Genomic DNA, 19,492 nt, shown 5'->3' on the forward strand with positions numbered 1-19,492 from the left:
TTTTCAGTGTGTATTTCCTAAGAACAGGGATATTCTCTTACATAACCACAACACAATTATCAACATTAGTACATTTAACATTGATATGATTCTACCTAAGCCAGATTCATATTCCAATTGTGAAAACTGACCCAATGTTTTTTACTTTTTTAAAGTGTATTTATTCATTTTGAGAGAGACAGAGACAGTGGGAGTGGAGGAGGGGCAGAGAGAGAGAGAGAAAGAGAGGCTCCATGCTGCCAGCGCAGAGCCCAATGTGGAGCTTGAACTCACAAACTATGAGATCATAACCTGAGCCGACACCAAGAATCAGATGCTTAACCCACTGAGCGACCTAGATGCCCCATGATGTTTTTAAAATTTGCACAATACTACATTGTGTGGATGTGTCATAATTTTTTCAATCACCTATCTTGGATATTTATGCAGCTTCCAGTATTTTTTGCAGTAAGAATGCTGTAATGAATAATGTTGTGCATGTGTATTTTCATATTGTTAGAGGGATATCTTTACAGTAAATTCATCCATAATTTTGTTAGCTATTACTAAATTCTCCCCCACATGAGGCTGCACTATTTTGCATTCTGCTAGCAATGGGTAAGAATTCCTGTTTGTTTCCCCACAAACTCATCAATAGTGTGTATTGTCAAGCTTTGGAATTTTGGCCAATGTGATGGAAAAGAAATCTCTCAGTGCAGTTTTAATTGGAGTTTATTTTGAGCCAAGGTGAACATCTTTTTATATCATTAATAGCCATTTCGGTATCTTTTTTTGTGACCTCTAGTTTATCAATTTTTCAGTGGGGTTGTTTTGTTTGGGGGGTTAACTCATTTTTTTACAAAGTTCTTCATATACTAGAAATACTGGAACTTTGTGTTATGTTGCAACTATTTTCTCCCAACTTGTCATTTGTCTTTGCTTATGGTTTTTGCCATTCAGAAATTCTCAAAATATTTATGTAGGAATGCACCAATCTTTTCTTTTAGTGCATCTGGATTTTAAGCCATAGTTTTAAAGTCTTTTCCCTGAACCCATGTTTTAGAGGAATTCATCCACAGTGTCTTCTGGTACTTGGGTAGTTTCATTTTTTAGTTACATCCCTGATACATCTGGAGTTCACTCTTGGATATGATGTGAGAAGTGGGTCTATTTCTATCTTTCTCCAAATAGCTATCCAATTATACCAATGTGACTTTTAAAAAAATTAACCTCTTCAGTACAGAGCCAGGGCTATTTCTCAAACTTTCCTGCTATTCCATTGGTCTATTTACAAATGAGTTCCACACTGTTTTAAGTGCTGGGATTTTTTCCATCTCTTACTTTCCAGTCCTTCCATTAGCACCTCAGTTCAGGCAGCAGGAACCCTTAAAGACTGGAGAAACCTAGTAAGAAGACTGGCTCTTGATGAGAAACCACTTATTGTTCATTCTACTTTTCCTGTTCATACAATAGGCTGAGCTTTTGCAGGAGTCAATGAAATCTCTAGGTGATGTAGATCAGATTGTCCTCAACTGTTTCACAGACACAGAGATAACATAATACTCAAATAGCTCCCAGAGGTGGGAGTCACAAGGTATAGACTTGTGCCACCTCTTTGTTTCCAATCTATCTGAAGGTTAATCTACTACCTTTTCCAGAGATTATGGTTTTTACTAAGGAAGGGAAAACATATGAGGTGAGCTCTTGGGAGTACAGCCATTTCCTGGTCTCTGGCCACTCAGATGACAGAGCTATGGCTACAGCATGTGGCAGCAATGGCAGCCATTCTACTGGAGCCCATTCACCCTTCCAGGAAACTGGAATTGCTCCTCCCAAGTCCCTCTGTTTATCAAGGGACAACACCTGCCTTACCCAACCCTCTCCATCCTCACTCTTAGCAGTTCAGATTCCCAGCAACAAACACAAGGGAGAACGTTGCCCGCCCTCCCTGTCATGAACAAATTTTTACTGAAATTTTTTATTGAAATGTGTCAATACTGGGGATAGGTTGGACATGATAAATCTTTAGAAATGTGTCCTTCAGAAACTGAGATAAAAGGAAAAAAATAAGATAGGAATACAAAATTGTAGGAAGCCCCAGTGAATTTCTTTGGCTTATGGCATTTCTAAGTGAATTCGATGTGACTGCAGTTGGTAGCACAACAGCTAGAGATGTCAGCCATATCAGAAGGGCCACTAGGGGCAATGAGATGTCATGTTTCTTCCTCAGGCACTCTTATGACCATTCTAGCTACTAAAAAAGGCAGAAATCCAGAACTTTCCTTGAAATATTTACTGTCTACTGTGTGCCTTGAGGACCTTACTATGAAGGAAAAAAGGCTGGCATTGGCTGCATTGAGTTTAAGTGGCCCCCACTACACACATGCATTTACTGGGAAAGGCGAATCTAGGCCCCAAGCAAAAGTTCTCTGTGATATAGAGGCTCTGTGGCAGGTGCTTGCCTGAAAAGAACCCAAAGCAATAAGCCAGGTTGCCTGCATAGAAACCACCTAGGTTTTAGAGTTTCCACGCCTCTATCCTGAGATTCTATCTCAATAGCTCTTGGCTCTACATGGCAATACTACATTTAATCCCAGTGATCTCTAGTAAAACTTTGTTCTCTAGAAAGTTAGGCTGGGGTATTAAGCTTAGCAGGAAATAGCTCTAGTCCTTGAAATGCCAGTCCTTTCTTTCACTAAACCAACTACTTAACAAGATAGAGAACAAACTGAGGGTTAATGGGGGGGGGGGGGGGGAATGGGCTAGATGAATGATGGGTACTTAAGAAGAGCAGTTGTAATGAGCACTGCATGCTCTAAGTGATGAATCAATAAATTCTGCTCCTGAAATCAATATTGTATTCTATGTTGGCTAACTAAAATTTAAATTAGAAAAAAACAAAACATCTCATTCGCAACAGCAATTATCCTGAATGTTACAAGCAGTGATTCTCAGCAAGGGTCAATTTTGCCACCCAGGGGACATTTGGAAATGTCTGGAAACCTCCTTAGTTGTTATGACTGGGGAGTGTTACTAGCATGTAGTAGGTTGATGCACAAAACAGCCAGGACAGCCTCCAAAAACAAAGAACTACCTGGCACAAAATATTAGTAGTGCAGAGGCTGAGAAACTGGCTAAATTGTAAAAGAACAAGTACCAGGTCTCCTGGATGGCTCAGTCAGTTAAGCATCCAACTCTTGATTTTAGTTCAGGTCATGATCTTGAATTTCGTATCAGCCCTGTAATGCCAGTGTGGAGCCTGGTTGGGATTCTCTCACTCCCCCTCTCTGCCACTCCCCCACTCACATGCTCGTTCATGTACACTCTCTCTCAAAATAAATAAACTTTAAAAAAAATTAAAAATAGAATACAAATAAAAAAATAAAAGGGCAAGTAGACTCTAGAGAAACATGTTCCTCATAGTTACTTTCCTCACCTCAGAAGTAGATAAAGTCAGCCTGTGTTGCATGATGAACTTGAAACCAACTTACTTTTTAAGAAACAAGGGCTCTTCAAATTGCCCCTAGGCTGGAATAAAAGAGGACCTGAAAGTACTGAAATATAGTTAATCAGGCTGCTGATAATATTCATGACATACATTTTGAAAAGCAAATGTTTAATGCAATAGCTCCCCAGGACAGACCTTGGGCAGAAAGTCACCACCCAAGGTATAAAAAGGGGTTTCTCTTACAAAGGTCATACCCCTTGGAGTGGCACTCTTCATTATCACAGCAGCATGGGACACACTACCTGCCAGCCCTGAAACTGCCCAACATTATAGTTGGGTGAAGAAACCACAGACACCCAATCACACACAATGAGGGCTGTATATAAGGTGACCAAATATCCCGGTCTGTCCTGGAGTCCCACTTTGCAATATTGTCCTGGCATAATTAATAGCACTTCTCTTCACTCTCAAAGGGAGCAGGAAATGTACAAGAGGAGTTTGCAACATCCTGTCCTATCAGAAAATAAAGAAGCTATCAAAAATGATTAGAGTTATGTCAAAAGGAATCAGGAGGCAAGTTGAAAAGGCTCCCAATGACCAAAAGTGAAATGATCTGAGCATCAAGAAGTACAGTGGACTGGCTGTAAATCCAAAATCCATGAATGTATTCTGATTGAAAAAATACCTATCACAATTACAGAAAACAAAGCAACCAGATCATTATTGTGAAAACAGGCAAAAAGACGAATCAAGCATTTCCTTTCCTGTATGAACTCTATCTAAGAAACCTAATGGTTAATGAGGAAAAATTTCTGACAGAGGCATTCCAGCTAATAAATGAATCATTTATAGAATTTATGAAATAAATACATCTAGGATCCTAACATCAGAGAGAAACAACCAGACATGCCATCATCTATAATGTGTTCTTGCCAAAATACAAGAAATGAATTTGGTTACTCCTTTAAGTTTTTGGTTAATATAGAGGGCAAAAAAACATATTAAATAACGTCATGGATATGCAAACAGCAAAATTCAAAGACAAGAAATTCTACAGGATAAATAAATGCAGTTGCTTCCATGAATGAATTTCAAGAGAAAAAAGAATAGGAATTATACATTGTAAGACTTAGAAGACAAAGCAACGAATTACAATTTATGCATCTTATTTAGATCCTAATTCAAATAAACTTTTTAAAAGTATGTGCTTTTTAAGAAAACAATTGCAAATTACGAAATTATTTTTATTGGTATGATAATAGTATTGTGGGTTTTCTTTTGCAAAGAGTTTATTTTGAGAGAGCAAGTGCGAGCAGGGAAAGAGCAGAGAGAGACAGAGAAAGAGGAAAAGAGAGAGTCCCAAGCAGGCCCTACGCTGTCAACACAGAACTCAACGCGGGGCTTGATCTCACGAATTGTGGGGTCATGACCTGAGCCAAAATCAAGAGTTGGACACTTAACTGACTGAGCCACCCAGGCGTCCCTCAAGGAGTTCTTACCTTTCAGAGGTACACACTGAAATATTTATAGACAGTATTTGGGAGCTGTTTTGAAATACTTCAGTAGGGTAGGAAGACAGGGAAAAGGGTATAGAAATAAAACAAGATCGGCTAGGAGTTTACAATGGGTAAAGCCAAATAATGAATACATAGGGATTCATTATATATGTCTGAAATTTTCTATTATAAAAAAATCTCTAAATAGAAAAATACAGAAAAGTATTTAACATTTGAATACATAACAAAAATACATGCTACTAAAATTCCATGGAAAAAATTTTTTGAGGCTGTTTGAGGCATCATCCATAAACTTTGGTCTCAAAGCAGATACAGGCACCCAAGAAAAAAAGCAAGGCCTGGCTCCTACCTGAGTTTCTCTGAAGAGATTCCAACTGGCTGAAAACCCACAGTCCTATTTGGCTAAGCATATTATCAAAAAGAATCTAACCATTTAATTCAGGTAAACAGAAAGACCACTGATAAGCAAGCTCCCAGCCTGTAGTGGCCCAACACTCCTCACCTAGCTTTGGAATATGGACCTCCTAGAGAAGGCCAAGCTCAAGCCAGGTCAGCCCCCAGGTCCTACAGACCAGAAGCCAGAGACTCATGAAAAGCCTTTCCCTGGGTTTGGCTGCTAGCTGGCTACAAGCTTTGCCAAGCTTGTCTGGGAAGTGGGGAAAAAAGAGCTGATTCTGCATCTGGATCACAACACTGCTAAGGAGAAGCAGCCTAGTGTCTCAGATAGTGGATGACACCTCAGATACATTTATGGCCTGGCTACTAGAGGCTCATGGAGACAGTGGAGAGGCCAGGAAATCATCTGCTAAATCAAAATTAAACATCATGGCTATCTACCATAGTTATCTAAGAAATATGTGATAAAATAATGTGTTTCAAAGTAGACTGAGTAATACAACTGTGTTGAAGTCATCATTTATCTGATTTACAATAAAAAAATGGGGAGAAAAAAACCTTAGAGTAAAAGAATCTAATATTAAAAGGCACCACAAAACAAATCACATCTTATAATTATAGTACCATGTCAACAAAAAAAAAACTCACCCAGCGTCCAGCATTTGAAAGCATAGCACTACAACAACACTGCATTGTAGTCCATGCTCATTACACAGATATTTTAAACAGAATTTTAAACAGAAAGGAAACCTTTTAGTGATGGCAAAATAAGAAAGTGTAAACAGTACAAATACTGTATCTTCTCATTAAGTATTTTTAAATGCCTACAAACATCTCTATTTTGCTTGAATCGGCACTTATGTAAAACACATTGCTACTACCTCATCAGTCCTAGTTGGCAACTGAGAGCCTCTCAGATGACAAGGATCTAGATGTATTGACAGAGACTATCCGGTAGCAAGAGGTAGGTGGCGAATGCATTTCAAGGCAAGACACTGACAAGGACCAAGGACAAAGGCTCAGATCCCGGGTCCAGAGAGTTTATGGGAGTACCCATGGGTTCCACCTTAGGAGGTTCTGAAGATCAAATATATTCACTAAAACATAGGCTCCACGAGGTCAGGGACTTTTCCCATTTTATTTACTGATATATGGCAAGCACCTAAGAGTTCCTGGCACACTGTTGGGCCTCAATAAATACGTGTGGAATGATAAAGTGAAAATAGAAAAAAAAGCATCTTATATGCTGTAAAATGCCATCAAGTACAGTGCATTAATAGTTCATCTTTCAGATTTATTTAATTAGATCTTTATATAGAACTGAACACTTTTTAAAATACTTTCATGTTTATTCGGTAATCAATAGCAAAATATTAATTTCCTACTGGATGGGTGGATAGTTGTTACAGTACAAGGAATAATGGGGAAACTATACAAATGAGGGTATGCTGTTACAGAGACAAAGGGGGTAAAAATAAAGTAAAATAAACAAGGCTGCCTGAGAGATCCTAACTAGGGAGGGGAAGATCCAGCACCTGAGTGGCAGGGCAGAACGAGTGAGCACCAGAAGAAGACTACCCTCTCAAACAGCACGTACCACAAACATAACTTAGAATGTCTGGAGCTATTAATGGTTCTGTGTGTGTTTCCACTGCTAAATCACCAGTTCCAGGAGGCTCACATCTCAGGTGCCTCATTCACCACTGTGCTCCCAGCACCAGACACAGTAGCTGTTCAATAAATACTTGTTAAATGGAAAAGAAGAGAGGCAGAGTCTGAACTAATGATTTTGCAGGTCGATACAGCCCTCATCACAATGAGGTGTAACTTGCCAACATGGGACAAAACTTTGTCAGACTTGCTCGAGGCGTACATGACATCCCAATGAAGGAGAAAAACTTCAACCTGAACTGAAGTTCAGGATGTAATTTCCCAAAAGACAGTAAAAAACAGTTTGCACCACTTGGATAAGAGACGTGAGGAGCTGTGCTCTCTGGAAACTCAAAATAAATCAGGCATCGCCTTGCTTCTGTTTGACAACAAATGGAAAGAAAATGGGTCAAAGTGCCTTTCTCACCCTATCATTCTACCACTCCCTCCTCAAAGCCCTTCAGTGAGGAAAGACGAATGCATCCTCCAATGGGATCTCCCTCCACTTGGCGATCCTGAAAGGTCCTACACCTTTCAGCACCTTCCTTTCGTAAAAAAGGTGCATCCTTACTGTGCCAGGGTCTCCTGGCGATGCTGAGTTTTCTGATGCCGATTGAGGATGGACCTCTGGTTGAAGCTCCTCCCGCAGGCTGGACAGTGGTAGGGCTTCTCCCCAGTGTGGATCCTCTGGTGTCTGACCAATCGCTCCCCTTTACTGAACCGCTTCCCACACACCTGGCACCCATACGGCTTCTCCCCGGTGTGGGCTCGCCGGTGCACAGCCAGGTTTGCGTTCCTGCTGAAGCTCTTGCCGCACTCACAAGTGTAGGGCTTCTCCCCTGTGTGAGTTCTCCGATGCACCTGCAGATGCTGCCTCCGGCTAAAGCTTTTCCAGCAGTCACCACACTTGTAAGGCTTCTCCCCTGTGTGACTCCTCTGGTGGACCTCGAGGTGGTGCCTCTGACTGAACGTTTTCCAGCACTCACTGCACACATAGGGTCTCTTTCCCAGGTGGGTTCTCTGGTGCTTCATGAGGTACTCTCTCAAGGTGAACCCCTTCCCACACTCGACACACCCATAGGATTTCTCTTCTTCATGGGTTCGCTGGTGTCTGACAAGATTTGAGCTCCGACTGAAGCCTTTTCCACACTCGGGGCACTGAAAAGGCTTCCAAAAGGAGCTGTGGGTCTTGAGGTCATCGGGCAGGGGTATGACACCATGCTGAGGAGGAGGTGGCCCTGGCATGTTTCCCACAGAGCTACTGGGCTCCTGCTCACAGGTTCTTCCAAGCTCAGGGCTCTGGAGCGTGGCTTCCCCAAACCTCTCTGCCGTCACCCGAGCAAGCGACCCCTTGAGGTCTGCCTGCTGGGTTTTAGACTCTTTTTCCTTGCTCCCAATGCCTATAGGACAAAGGAGATACAAGCTAATTCTGTAGCAGTTATGAAAGTAAAGTTCTAGGTTAGAACTTGGCTTCTAAAGATGTCCCATTAACAGTTCTTTCTTTTTCCCTTTGACCAATAACCTCAATACAGTTTTCTTTCATGGACTCTAAAACCAGACTTCACTTTACCTTTTCCCACTTTGTTACTGACTGAATGTTTGTGTCTTCCCCAAATTCATAGGTTGAAAACCTAAGCTCCAACGTGATGATATCAGGAGATGGGCTGTTCAGGAAGTTATAAGGTACAGTCATTAGGGTGGAGCCCCCATGATGGGATCAGTGTCCTTATAAAAAGAGGAAGGGAAACCAGAGCTCTTAGCACAGAAATCATGTGAGCATGATCCCTCATGATGGGAGAGGCAAAGACACAGGATAGATCCCTCAATCCCACAATCTCACTCTGTCTGCCATGTGAAGACAGTGAGGTGGCAGCCAGGTGCAAGCCAGGAGGAGGGCGCTCTCCAGACACTGAATCTACAGGAACCTTGATCTTGAACTTCTCAGCCTCCAGAACTCGGAGAAATAAATGTTTGTTGTTTTAAGCCACTGGCCTATAATATTCTATTGTAGCAACCTGAGCTAAAACTCTCCATATCTTTTTACAGAATAGTCTGCCAAATCTTAATGTGCTCTCAGTTAATTTTCTAACTCAGACTTGTATTTCCTTCTAAATCTAACTCAATGATCTCCTTGAAGAAACATTCCCTGCTTACTCTCTTAGCTATGTCTCTTCAGCACATTTATACTGAATTAGCACTTTGTTTATTGTGCACTTATTTATACACAACCTTGTTGAAAATGCCATTTTACATTCCTCAAGGTGTTCTCCCTGCCCTAGAGATTATAAACCTATTCCAGCTTATTCCAGGTGGGCTACTTGGGAGTTCTCCATAGCCTCCATACACTTGCTCAGCACATGGTCCCTGCCCCCGTTCCTCCCTCCATCTAACCAGATTTTATTAATCTGGGTCTCCTGGGAGACTGTCACAGGCTTACTAACTACTGGATGAATGAATGAATCCGGTCTGTCACTGACTTCTACCAGACTGAAATGCACGTGAATGCTGCTGAAATGCCTCAACCCTCCTAGTTCTTTCTCTGATCCCTGTTTCACTCTCTCTAAATTAACAGAACAATTGTTTACAGAACAGGCTGAAGGGAAGGTGAACAAAAGGGAAGGCCCTAGGAAGCAAAAGAGCCAAGACAGAAAAAAAGAGAGGAGGGGTACCTGGCTCAGTCAATATAGCATGTGACTCTTGATCTCAGGGCTGTGAGCTCAAGCCCCACATTGGGTACAGAAATTACTTAAAAATAAAATCTTAAAAAAAAAAAGGAGAGAGAAAGAGACAAAAATGACAAGCAGCACTTAGGCACAGAAAGGGTCCTTTCAGGTAAGGCCGTTAAAACACAAAAAGAAAAACATCACATGCCTAATCTAAACAAATATGAAGGACACAGCTGTCACCTCTGACAGATTCTTCTATAAACTTTCCATGAAAGTAAAGATGCACAAAACATAACTGTAGAATTCAAAGAATTTTCATAATGAACACAACTATATAAAAAGCATCCAGTTCAAGAAACTACCAGTATCCAGAAAGCCCTCTCCCAGCCCCTCCAGTGACTATATTCTGCCGCCCCCTGGCTAACATGCTATTCAAACTTTTATCAGCATACAGGACTTTTACCTGGTCTTGAACTTTGTGTAGTGGATTCAAATACTGTTTCTGGATGCTTCTGCTCATTATTATCCTTGTAAGATTCACCCATATTATGGAATGTAGCTATAATCACACTATGTTCTTTTTCATTGGTATGACACTGTCAGAATATATTGTAATCTATTTATGAACTTGACTGATATTCATTTGGGTAATTTCCAGTTTTCAGGTGTTACGAATAGTAAAACTGACACTAAATGCAATGCACGAGTCTTAGCTGGACCCTGGGGAGATGTGAGTATGTGCTAGGTATTATGTATCATAGAATTCTAGTTTCTCAGGCCTAATCCAAAACAGCTATCAATGCAGGAGCCACAAGTACATGGGAATAAATCACAGGAAGACCTGAAGGTTGAGACAGCCAGTAGACAGTATGCGTGGGAAATGGACCTTGGCCCACCCAGACTCCGCATAAATGCTTATGCAAGTGCTTGGGTTGTTTGAAACAGTGAGAACAGCACAAGAATACAACCAGAGTCTTTAGAACAGTCAGATGGCAGGGACAGGGGGCGGGGCAGGTATAAAAATCCTCTGGAATAAGAGGGCAGAATCATTCCAACACACAGCAGCATCACCAGCAGAGGGTCCCTGGGGGCATCAAGGCACTAGAATATTGGTATCCCCACCATCTCAGCTGTGTTGCAAGAGGTCCTGAACCGCATGGTTATGTCTGAAGGTTTCCACATCCTCTACCATCTACAGAAGTCTTATATCTCAGAACGCCTGGATGGCTTAGTCGATTAGGCGTCCAACTTCTGCTCTGGTCATGATCTCACAGTTCATAGGTTCAAGCCCCATGTCGGGCTCTGTACTGACAGCTCAGAGCCTGGAGCCTGCTTCGAATTCTGTGTCTCCCTTTCTCTCTGCCCCTCCCCCCACTCCCACTCTGTCTCTGTCTCTCTCTCTCAAAAACAAATAAACATTTTTTAATAATTGTTTTTAATAAAAAAAGAAGTCTTACATCTCTTTGTAACACATGTCGGCATCCTTTGGCCACTCACATCACTGCCATGGTGTGACAACCCTGTCCTGGACCCAGGTCTCCTGAGCCCCTCCTCTAGGGCCCCTTACACTACTCCATACTGATCATTATTCCGTGCATTAGGACTCTTCATATGAACTGCTAAGATCGCAAAGGCAAGGGACTTTAACTCTTCATAGTGACTGGCAGAGTACTGGCCACAATACCAAAAAAATATTTTTGGGTGAATAAATGAATGTTGACTGACTCATAAAGGAATAATATTTGTATAGCTAATAAAAGTATCTAACACTATCATATTCACCAAATGCTAAGATTTATCATCTCACTTAATCCTTACGACGCCATGAAAGCTCTGTGAATGTCCCCATTTTGCGACTGAAGAAACGGAAGCCCAGAAAGGTCACAGTAAGTGGTGGAGCCAGGACCAGTTCTCTCATGCGCTAAAGGCAGTACAGTGATACTGTCATTTATCCCTCAACATATTTCAAGATGGAAAAATGCCAGATGGGGTGGAGTCAGGACAGATGAGCAGTCAGCACATACTCAAAAAGTTATGAAAAGAAAAGCAGAGGGAACAGAGGAAAGGGTTGTTCCCACTCACGTTTCTTTTCCTCTCCCTCTCCAACCTGCAGAGATACCACCACTCCGGCAGTCTCCAGCCCCTGCAGTGCCCTCCCCGGCTTCCCCGCCAGGGCCTCTCCCTGTACTTCACCAGGCTCACTCTTCCTCCTTCTCTTGCTGCTCCTCCTCCTGTGAGCACTTTCCATATGCATCATGGGCTCACCCTTCCAGCTCCAACCCCAGGTAAAACCTGGCCACCACCTGAGACAGACCCAGCCCAGGCTCTGCTTGCTCTGTGACAGGGGCCCACATCGAGCAGCTGGGCATTCTCTGTACACACGCCTGGTGCTCCGAAACCTTCCCTACCGTTAGTCCTGCCCCAACACAAAGCTGCAAAGTTAGAGCCAGTGCCTGAGTGACACTCAATAAATCCCTGCTGAGGGAACGAGACACAAGATCGTCTTTTGCTTTCAAGCCTGCGTGGGTACTCTTCAGTCAGAGACAGAATAGGTGCTCCAGGAATCCTAATGACCAACCTGTCTCATCACAGCCAGTACAACTACCTTGTGTTTTCTTGCCCCCTCGCTGGTTCCTCTCCCGACAAGAAAGCACATGCCCGGCTCCTTAAACCCTGGGTCCACACTCTTTCCTTGGACCCATTTACTTGCCTTCTTTTGTTGGTAGCACCAGGTTCTGAAATCTGGGGCAAGGGCAAGAACTCCAACCTGTAACTTTCACAACTCCTCAGTTTCTTACCTTTGGGATGGAAACAGTCTTACCTGGAGGTGAGACCCCACAGTCCTGGGGTTCCACATATTCCCCAAAACAGTCTATCTGGGCTGGGGTCACATGTCTCCATTCCTCCTCAGGGAAGGCCAGAGTCATATCTTTAAATGGTCCCAACCCCTGAAACAACAGAAGAGTGCTACGGATAAAGAAATAATCCCAAAGTAGGAAGAGTCTAAAAGCGGAAGCAAACACAGGGATAATACTCTAGGGAAGAACAGAGCAAGAAGGCAGAAGGAACCAGACCCCTAGATGGTCTTGGGAGCACAAGTCCCTACCTCTTGATAGTTTAATGACAGGGAAATAATGGACTTGTCTGAGCTACTATATTTCCGAGTCTCTGCTGCAGACACCTAGGTTGTACCCTAACAACCACAACACCTAATTCCCGCTTTTCAATTGCCTCCACTCAATCCTCAAGCTTGATCAAGACCCAGAGCTATTTATCCCTTCATCTAAAACTGATCTTCCCTCAAAGGGAAGTAAATATTTGGGCAGGCCTTGTCTTAAGAACAATACTGTATTAAAATAAATTCAGTATTGGGCGCCTGGGTGGCTAAGTTAAGCAACTGACTTCAGTTCAGATCATGATCTCACAGTCATGGGTTTGAGTCCCACATCAGGCTCTGAGCTGACAGTGCAAAGCCTGCTTCAGATTCTGTGTCTCCCTCTCTCTCTGTCCCTCCCCTGCTTGTGCACACGCACATTCTCTGTCTCTCTCTAAAATAAACATTTAAAAAAATAGTAATAAAAGAAAATAAATTCACTATCATCCACAACACCATGAAGAACTATTAAGGCAAAAAAGAGGGTCTGGAAAAATTAAAACATGCTATCATCCTTCATCTCCTCCAAAACACATGCTAGGGAAACAGGAACAGGAAATGGTACAGGCATAAAACTTGCCCAAACAGTGCTTTAGCTAGACCAGATTTGAGTCATCATTTTTTTCTGGCAAACGACCCCTTTCCTTCTACCTTCCTTCTATAAGGACTCTTCACTTTAAAACTCACTGTCTCTGGGACACCTGGGTGGCTCAGTTGGTTAAGCATCCAACTCTTGATTGCAGCTCAGGTCATGATCTCATGATTCATGTGTTCGAGCCCCACATCGAGCCCTGCGCTGGACTCCACACTGAATGCAGAATCCTGCTTGGGATTCTCAATCTCTCCCTCTCTCTCTGCCCCTTCCCTGCTCTCTCTCTCTCTCTCAAAATAAAAAACAAAACACTCACTGTCCCCTTCAAAAAGGTGCCACACTGGAAATCTCCCACCTCCCTGGTAACATTCAACACAGAGTAGACATGACAAGAGTGCCCCAACTGTGCTCATTACCCCCATTTGTGGCAGGCAAAGAAGTCAAACAAGGCCACATCTTGGTGTAGTCGGGGTAGAGGCCAGAGGGAACACTCTGCTCAGTGTTCCAGGGAGTCTCCAACCCTGAGTCAGCTACATTCCTGCTGACGCGGGAGGAGGAGAGGATCCCAAGGAAAAGCAGCAGCAAAAGTATCCATAAAGATGATCTACAAAGGGTATTGATTTCCTGATCGACCACCACTGCCTAGATCAGGCTTATGGGGTTTCTATCAATAATGTCTTCCTCCTCAGTAAAAAGTAATACAGAGTCAATTAAAAAAAAAAAAGTCACAGAGCAATAAAATCAACTGAATTGAGCCTCATGCCTGGGCCCTAAGGCATAAGGCTCAACTCAACAAATCAGGATGACAAAGTGGAGAAAACAAAGCTATCATATCCATCAGAACAAGAAAGGTACAATAATTCAACTTGTGGGCAGCGCTTTGTTGTGCAGGGAAACTTTGGGGAATCTCATTCAAAGCAACGTCAGAAAGGCAGAAGTACAGCTCACCTGGGGTCCAGCTGAAAGGAACCCAGCTGCCATCTCTTGGTCTCTGGTGTTCACTGGAGGGAGGCCAGAACCAGCCTGAAGAACTGGCAGAGCTAAGCAAAGGGGAAAAAAAGCATGAGAAAGATTAGTGCTGTCTTGTAGTTAGCTTGTTCAAAGGTGTCCACTGCCTGACACACAGAACCCAGGAACCTTAAGGAGACTCCACACAGACCTACCCTCTTCTCAACTGGGCAGATGGTCTCGACCCAATGTACCCTGGCCCTTGAAGGCTATTCATGTTCTCTGGTCACACTCTGGGAATAACCCTCTTTGAGATTCAGTAACACAATGAAGTCATACATTACTTTTAGGGATATGGTTTGTCTGCCCCCTTAAAAAATCCCCCTATATGTCACCTGCATATTTCCAGGAGGTTTCTAGAAGGGATGTGAGGGAAAGAAGAGAAGAAATGGTAAGAGAGCACAATCCCAGATATCCCCTGCAAAAATCAGAGAGTCAAGGTATAGAAAACAATTTCACTTCATCTGTTTCCTACTAAAGTCAAGGAAGTAATCAGGAAAACTCCTAATTACAGCTCACAGATAACTTATTTATCAACTGCTGGGCTTGTAAAGGAGGGTCACAAAGCACAGTTTTCTGCATCCTTACTTCTTTACTGTTCGCATCTTACCCTGCTCCTGGAAGGCTTGTGTCCCAGCTCCAGGGTCTTGACTGAGTTGCTCCTCAGTGCCTTGGTCTAGGCCTTGAACTCCTTCCCCATGGGGCATCCCCCACTCAGGCTTGACCTCCACTGGCCCCAGGTGAACACCTGGTTCCCAAGGGCCTCTGCAAAGTGCTGTCTCCTCCCGTTCTCCCTGCACGAGGCATGGAACCTAAGAACAGTCCCCAACACCTATTAGAATGAGGCCTGGGTGAGGGAGTTGAATTAAAACCTAAAAAGAGAACAAAGAAAAGGACCATTCCAACTGCAAGAGGAGGACAAAGCCGGCTCAGCTCTTCCCCAGGACATCAGTGAGAAGGTGAAAAAGAGGTTAACCTCTCTTTATCAGGCTCCGAGCAACTGTTATGTGTCCCTGCCCTTTTACAAGGGTCCCTCCTGCCTGCCTCAATACTGACCAAATTCCACCAGGAATAATATCACAGAGAGACTAAATATTGTTTGGTTGACAACTTTAGCCCAAAATGCTCCCTACTAGGAAATCCCCCAATTATAAATGCTGAAAGTAAAAAATACAAAGCCTTGATTCAGCAGTGAATTAGCTAGTGAGAAAAACTTGCTCTATAAACAGCGAGGAAAATCAGGACAACTCACACTGTGATACACTCACAAAAACAGGCCCTTCTTGGTCTACTTTTAAGCTCCTGAATTGGGAATAAAAAAATAATTCTTAGGATTACAGAGGAAGTCACGAATAACTGCAGTAGGAAAAGGAAGAATAAACTGAAGAAAGATGATGACTTGCAAGCAAAACAGTAATGTTCAGTCCTACTCTTTTCTTTCCCAGCCAACAATAAGGTGACTATACCACAGAATGACAAACATGTGGCCAGAGTCCCAAGGAAGCATCTGAGATGCAGTTACTTGGTGTCACCAGAACACTACCACAGAACCACTAACGTGAGCCACTTGAGCCAACGTCCCAGATATCGAAACAGCACTGTTTAGACAATGCTTCTTAATAATAATATTCACCCAATTGGAATTCCCCACTTTCCACATGCATCTCTGCCCAAAGAGAAGGAGTCTATGAAGGATCTTCAAATTGGTCATGACTACCTTCTTTGGGCCTGGGGCTCACAAAGGAAATATGGCCAGGCCTTTGTCCTGATGACCAGAAAGGAAGCTAACAGCTCTTCTACAGGCCCTGCATCTTCCTTGGGAATGGCTTCTCATGCTGAAAACTCCACTGCCCTCCAAAAAGTACCTCAGGGAGTCTGGGAGCAGATGAAGGAGACTGTACACCTCATCTACTCCCACTGCTTCTTCAAACCTTTCAATTCTTTAAATGTCCCCTTCCCTTGGGGCGCCTGGGTGGCTCAGTTGGTTAGGCGGCCGACTTCGGCTCAGGTCATGATCTTGCAGTCCGTGAGTTCTAGCCCCGCGTCGGGCTCTGTGCTGACAGCTCAGAGCCTGGAGCCTGCTTCATATTCTGTGTCTCCCTCTCTGACCCTCCCCTGTTCATGCTCTGTCTCTCCCTGTCTCAAAAATAAATAAACGTTAAAAAAAATTTAAAAAAAAAAAAATAAATGTCCCCTTCCCATACCGACAAAACAAGACCCAGATACCCCCTTCTCACCCACCGCCTTGGCCTCCAACGTTCTCTCTGTGAAGTCCTCCACCATGGCCACAAGAGCCTTGCCACTCTCCAAGCCATGCTCCCGAATCCAGGCATAGAACTCCCGTGGCAGGATGGTCAGGAACTGCTCCAGCACCAGCAGCTCCATGATCTGCTCCTTGGTATGCAGCTCAGGCCTCAGCCACTGGCGACAGAGTTCCTGGAGTTCCCTGAGGGCTTCCTGAGGACCAGCTGCCTCCTGGTAGCGGAACTGCCGAAACCTCAGACGAAAAGTCTCAGGACTAGGGTCCTCCCTTCCCCTGGCCCATGGCAACTCTTTCTCCAGCTTTACCACAGGAACACCCATCTGTTGCTGGGGGTCTTCTGCCATCCCTGGACGCTCCTTTAGCATCTTCACACTCCTCCCAGAAGACTGAGGGTCTATTGAGAAGACCAGACAAACAATAATGGCAGCATAAGTGAGACAAGGAAAGGTCAGTCCATCACAGTTCTTTGTCTACATCAATGGATATTCTGCTGGAGAGCATAATTAGTTTCTGTGAAGCAGAACAAAAGACTAAACATATATCCTGAAAATCATGACAATTCAATTCAGTAAGTATTTGCTAACCACCTAGTATGTGAAGAAAAATGTAAAGAGTTTACTTTATACCCACAAACATTGTAGGATCTCATTAGGGAGATAACACTAAAATCAGAAAATATAAAATAGGTTATAATTAGATGAGTCACCAGGGCCTACTCTTCCAACACTGTAAGAATTAACACGTTCAACCAATATATGTGCCAGGCCTGCAGAAACTAGAAATATAATACAGAACAAGACAAACAAGGCACCTGCCCTTTGAAATTCATATACTAGTGCAACAGACAGAAAAAAAACAAATACAAGCAAATAAGTTAAAATTAAATGGAGATAACTTCTAGAAAGGAAATGTGTAGGATGGTCTGTTAATGGGGGATGAATAACTTAAAGAAGGCTCTTCTGAAGAGAGGACACTTAGGCTGAGACCCACCGATGAGTATGAGCCAGTCATTCAGAGATTTTTCCAGGCACCAGACTTGAGGTCAGAAATTACTCCACATGTCTGAGAATAAGGCAATGGGAGTGAAGCTTTGGCAAAGTTAAGTGAGGGACAGAGTCGCAGGAGAAGAAGTGACAGAGGCAGGCAGAACCAGATTATCCAGGAAATGGGCCACACTAAGAATTATGGCTTAATCTTCTTATTTTAGCAGGGAGCTATACGTTTTTACATTGCCTGGCGTAAAAGGTCATTTTGCCTGGCGTATGTCAACAGAGAATAGGTTAGAGAGAAAAAGAAGGGAAGCAGCACTTAACAATGGTCCAAGCAGGAGATGATCAAGATGGTGGCAAAGATGCAGAAAGAGTCGAGACATATTTTGGAGGTGAAGCCAAAAGACTTACTGGTGGCTTGGATGTGACCATGTGTCACATGTTGAAAACAACAGAGTGACATATATGTCATTATAATTAACAAAAAGACTTTTAACTTGTGTAGGCTTTACCATTTAGAAAGCCTGTGAACACACACATACAATTATGTATAGGGAGTATTACTCCCCTTTTCAAAGACGACACTGAAGATGTAAGAGGTTAGACGGCTGGCCAAAGTCTGCCTCCCAAAAGATACGGTACAGATGAGAAACACAGGAAGTCAAAATGAGAGAAAGGTTAACGTAGGTTCAACTACTCATGAAAAAGGTTTGGGCGCCTGGGTGGCTCAGTGGGTGGAGCGTCTGACTTCAGCTCATGTCTTGATCCCATGGCTCATGAGCTGGAGCCCCTTTTCGGGCGCTGCTGTCAGCACAGAGCCTGCTTGGGATCCTCTGTCCCCTTCTCTCTGCCCCTCCCCCACTTAAGCTCTCTCTCAAAAATGAATAAAAATTTAAAAGAAGAAAACGAAGAAGAAGAGGCTTATACCAGACTAGAGAATGAGTACTATTTAATTTCATGATGGGCTTGGGTTGGGGGTGAGGGGTATGTAGGCTGGGAGTCCAAAGTGGGGAAGGGGCTCCATTTTTAGAGGGAAAGACCACTCTTAATGCAACAGAGAATAAGCAACTGGTAGGAGGTTCCTCCGAAGCTTCTACTTAATATTCTATTGTGTGTTTGTGTACTTCTACATCCTTCCTAAACTACTACTTTACGTTTTCAGTCGATTCATTTTTCATTTTGCTGCATCTATTGGGATTTCTCTTTCACGACTTTCTAGCTACTGCATTTCTTCACACCCCTATCGCATTACCGCACTACAGCACAAATGTTAACCGACGTGTCCCCGACGACCAAATTCTCTAAAGGCAAGAAAGGCCTTCATTCATCTTTCATCCCTGGTACTTCACGAAGAGAAAGAAGGCTTGAAAAGAAGTCATTCTTTATGTGAGTTTCCCACGTCTCGCTCTAAAATGACTACTTTCGATTTTCAGAGAGATCTGCGTCGGTTCAAGGTCTCGAGTTCGTGGACGCCCCCGCGCTGAGGTAACCTAGGCCCGGCGGGACCAACGTCGCTCCCACCTGAACCCCCGCGTCGCGCCCGCCGGGCCCCGGTGCCGCGGGAGGCAGCTCCGGGGAAACGCGCCGCCCGCTGTGTCAGCCCCGCCGCCTCCGCCAACGCCTCCGCGACCCGCAGCCGCACCGAAAGCAGGCCCCCACACCCGCCGCATCCGCCGCCCCGCGAAGCCCTGCGACGCCCCAGAACGGCTCTCACCCTCAGCCCCTCAGCCACGACGACCCGACCCGAGCCCTCAGAGACCGGATGTGGGCCGCGGACGCTGTCAGACAGGTGCGTGAGGAAAGAGCCCCTTCCGCTTCCTCTCTAGGGCT

At 43.8% G+C, this 19,492-nt stretch overlaps 1 protein-coding gene across 4 annotated transcripts in view; it reads right to left on the minus strand.

Annotated features, from left to right (window-relative positions):
* ZSCAN25 (zinc finger and SCAN domain containing 25) overlaps positions 1 to 19,487 on the minus strand; it is a 95,401-nt gene extending 75,914 nt beyond the window's left edge. For 2 of the 4 annotated variants that reach the window (XM_053893807.1, XM_053893808.1), the window contains exons 1-5: positions 18,915 to 19,312; positions 16,652 to 17,067; positions 15,021 to 15,222; positions 14,351 to 14,442; positions 12,478 to 12,604 (exon numbers count right to left, since the gene is read on the minus strand). In XM_053893807.1, coding sequence (XP_053749782.1) covers positions 12,478 to 12,604; positions 14,351 to 14,442; positions 15,021 to 15,222; positions 16,652 to 17,038 — 808 coding nt within the window. In that variant the 5' untranslated portion in view covers positions 17,039 to 17,067; positions 18,915 to 19,312. Of the gene's footprint in view, positions 1 to 6,613; positions 8,391 to 12,477; positions 12,605 to 14,350; positions 14,443 to 15,020; positions 15,223 to 16,651; positions 17,068 to 18,914; positions 19,313 to 19,376 lie in introns of those variants that run through there. The other 2 variants (XM_019422664.2, XM_019422665.2) reach the window with 2 other exon arrangements.
* Between the last annotated feature and the right edge of the window lie 5 nt (positions 19,488 to 19,492).

Source organism: Panthera pardus, unplaced genomic scaffold (assembly GCF_024362965.1).
Source record: "Panthera pardus isolate Hobbes unplaced genomic scaffold, ASM2436296v1 HiC_scaffold_4, whole genome shotgun sequence".
Taxonomy (NCBI): Eukaryota; Metazoa; Chordata; class Mammalia; order Carnivora; family Felidae; genus Panthera; species Panthera pardus.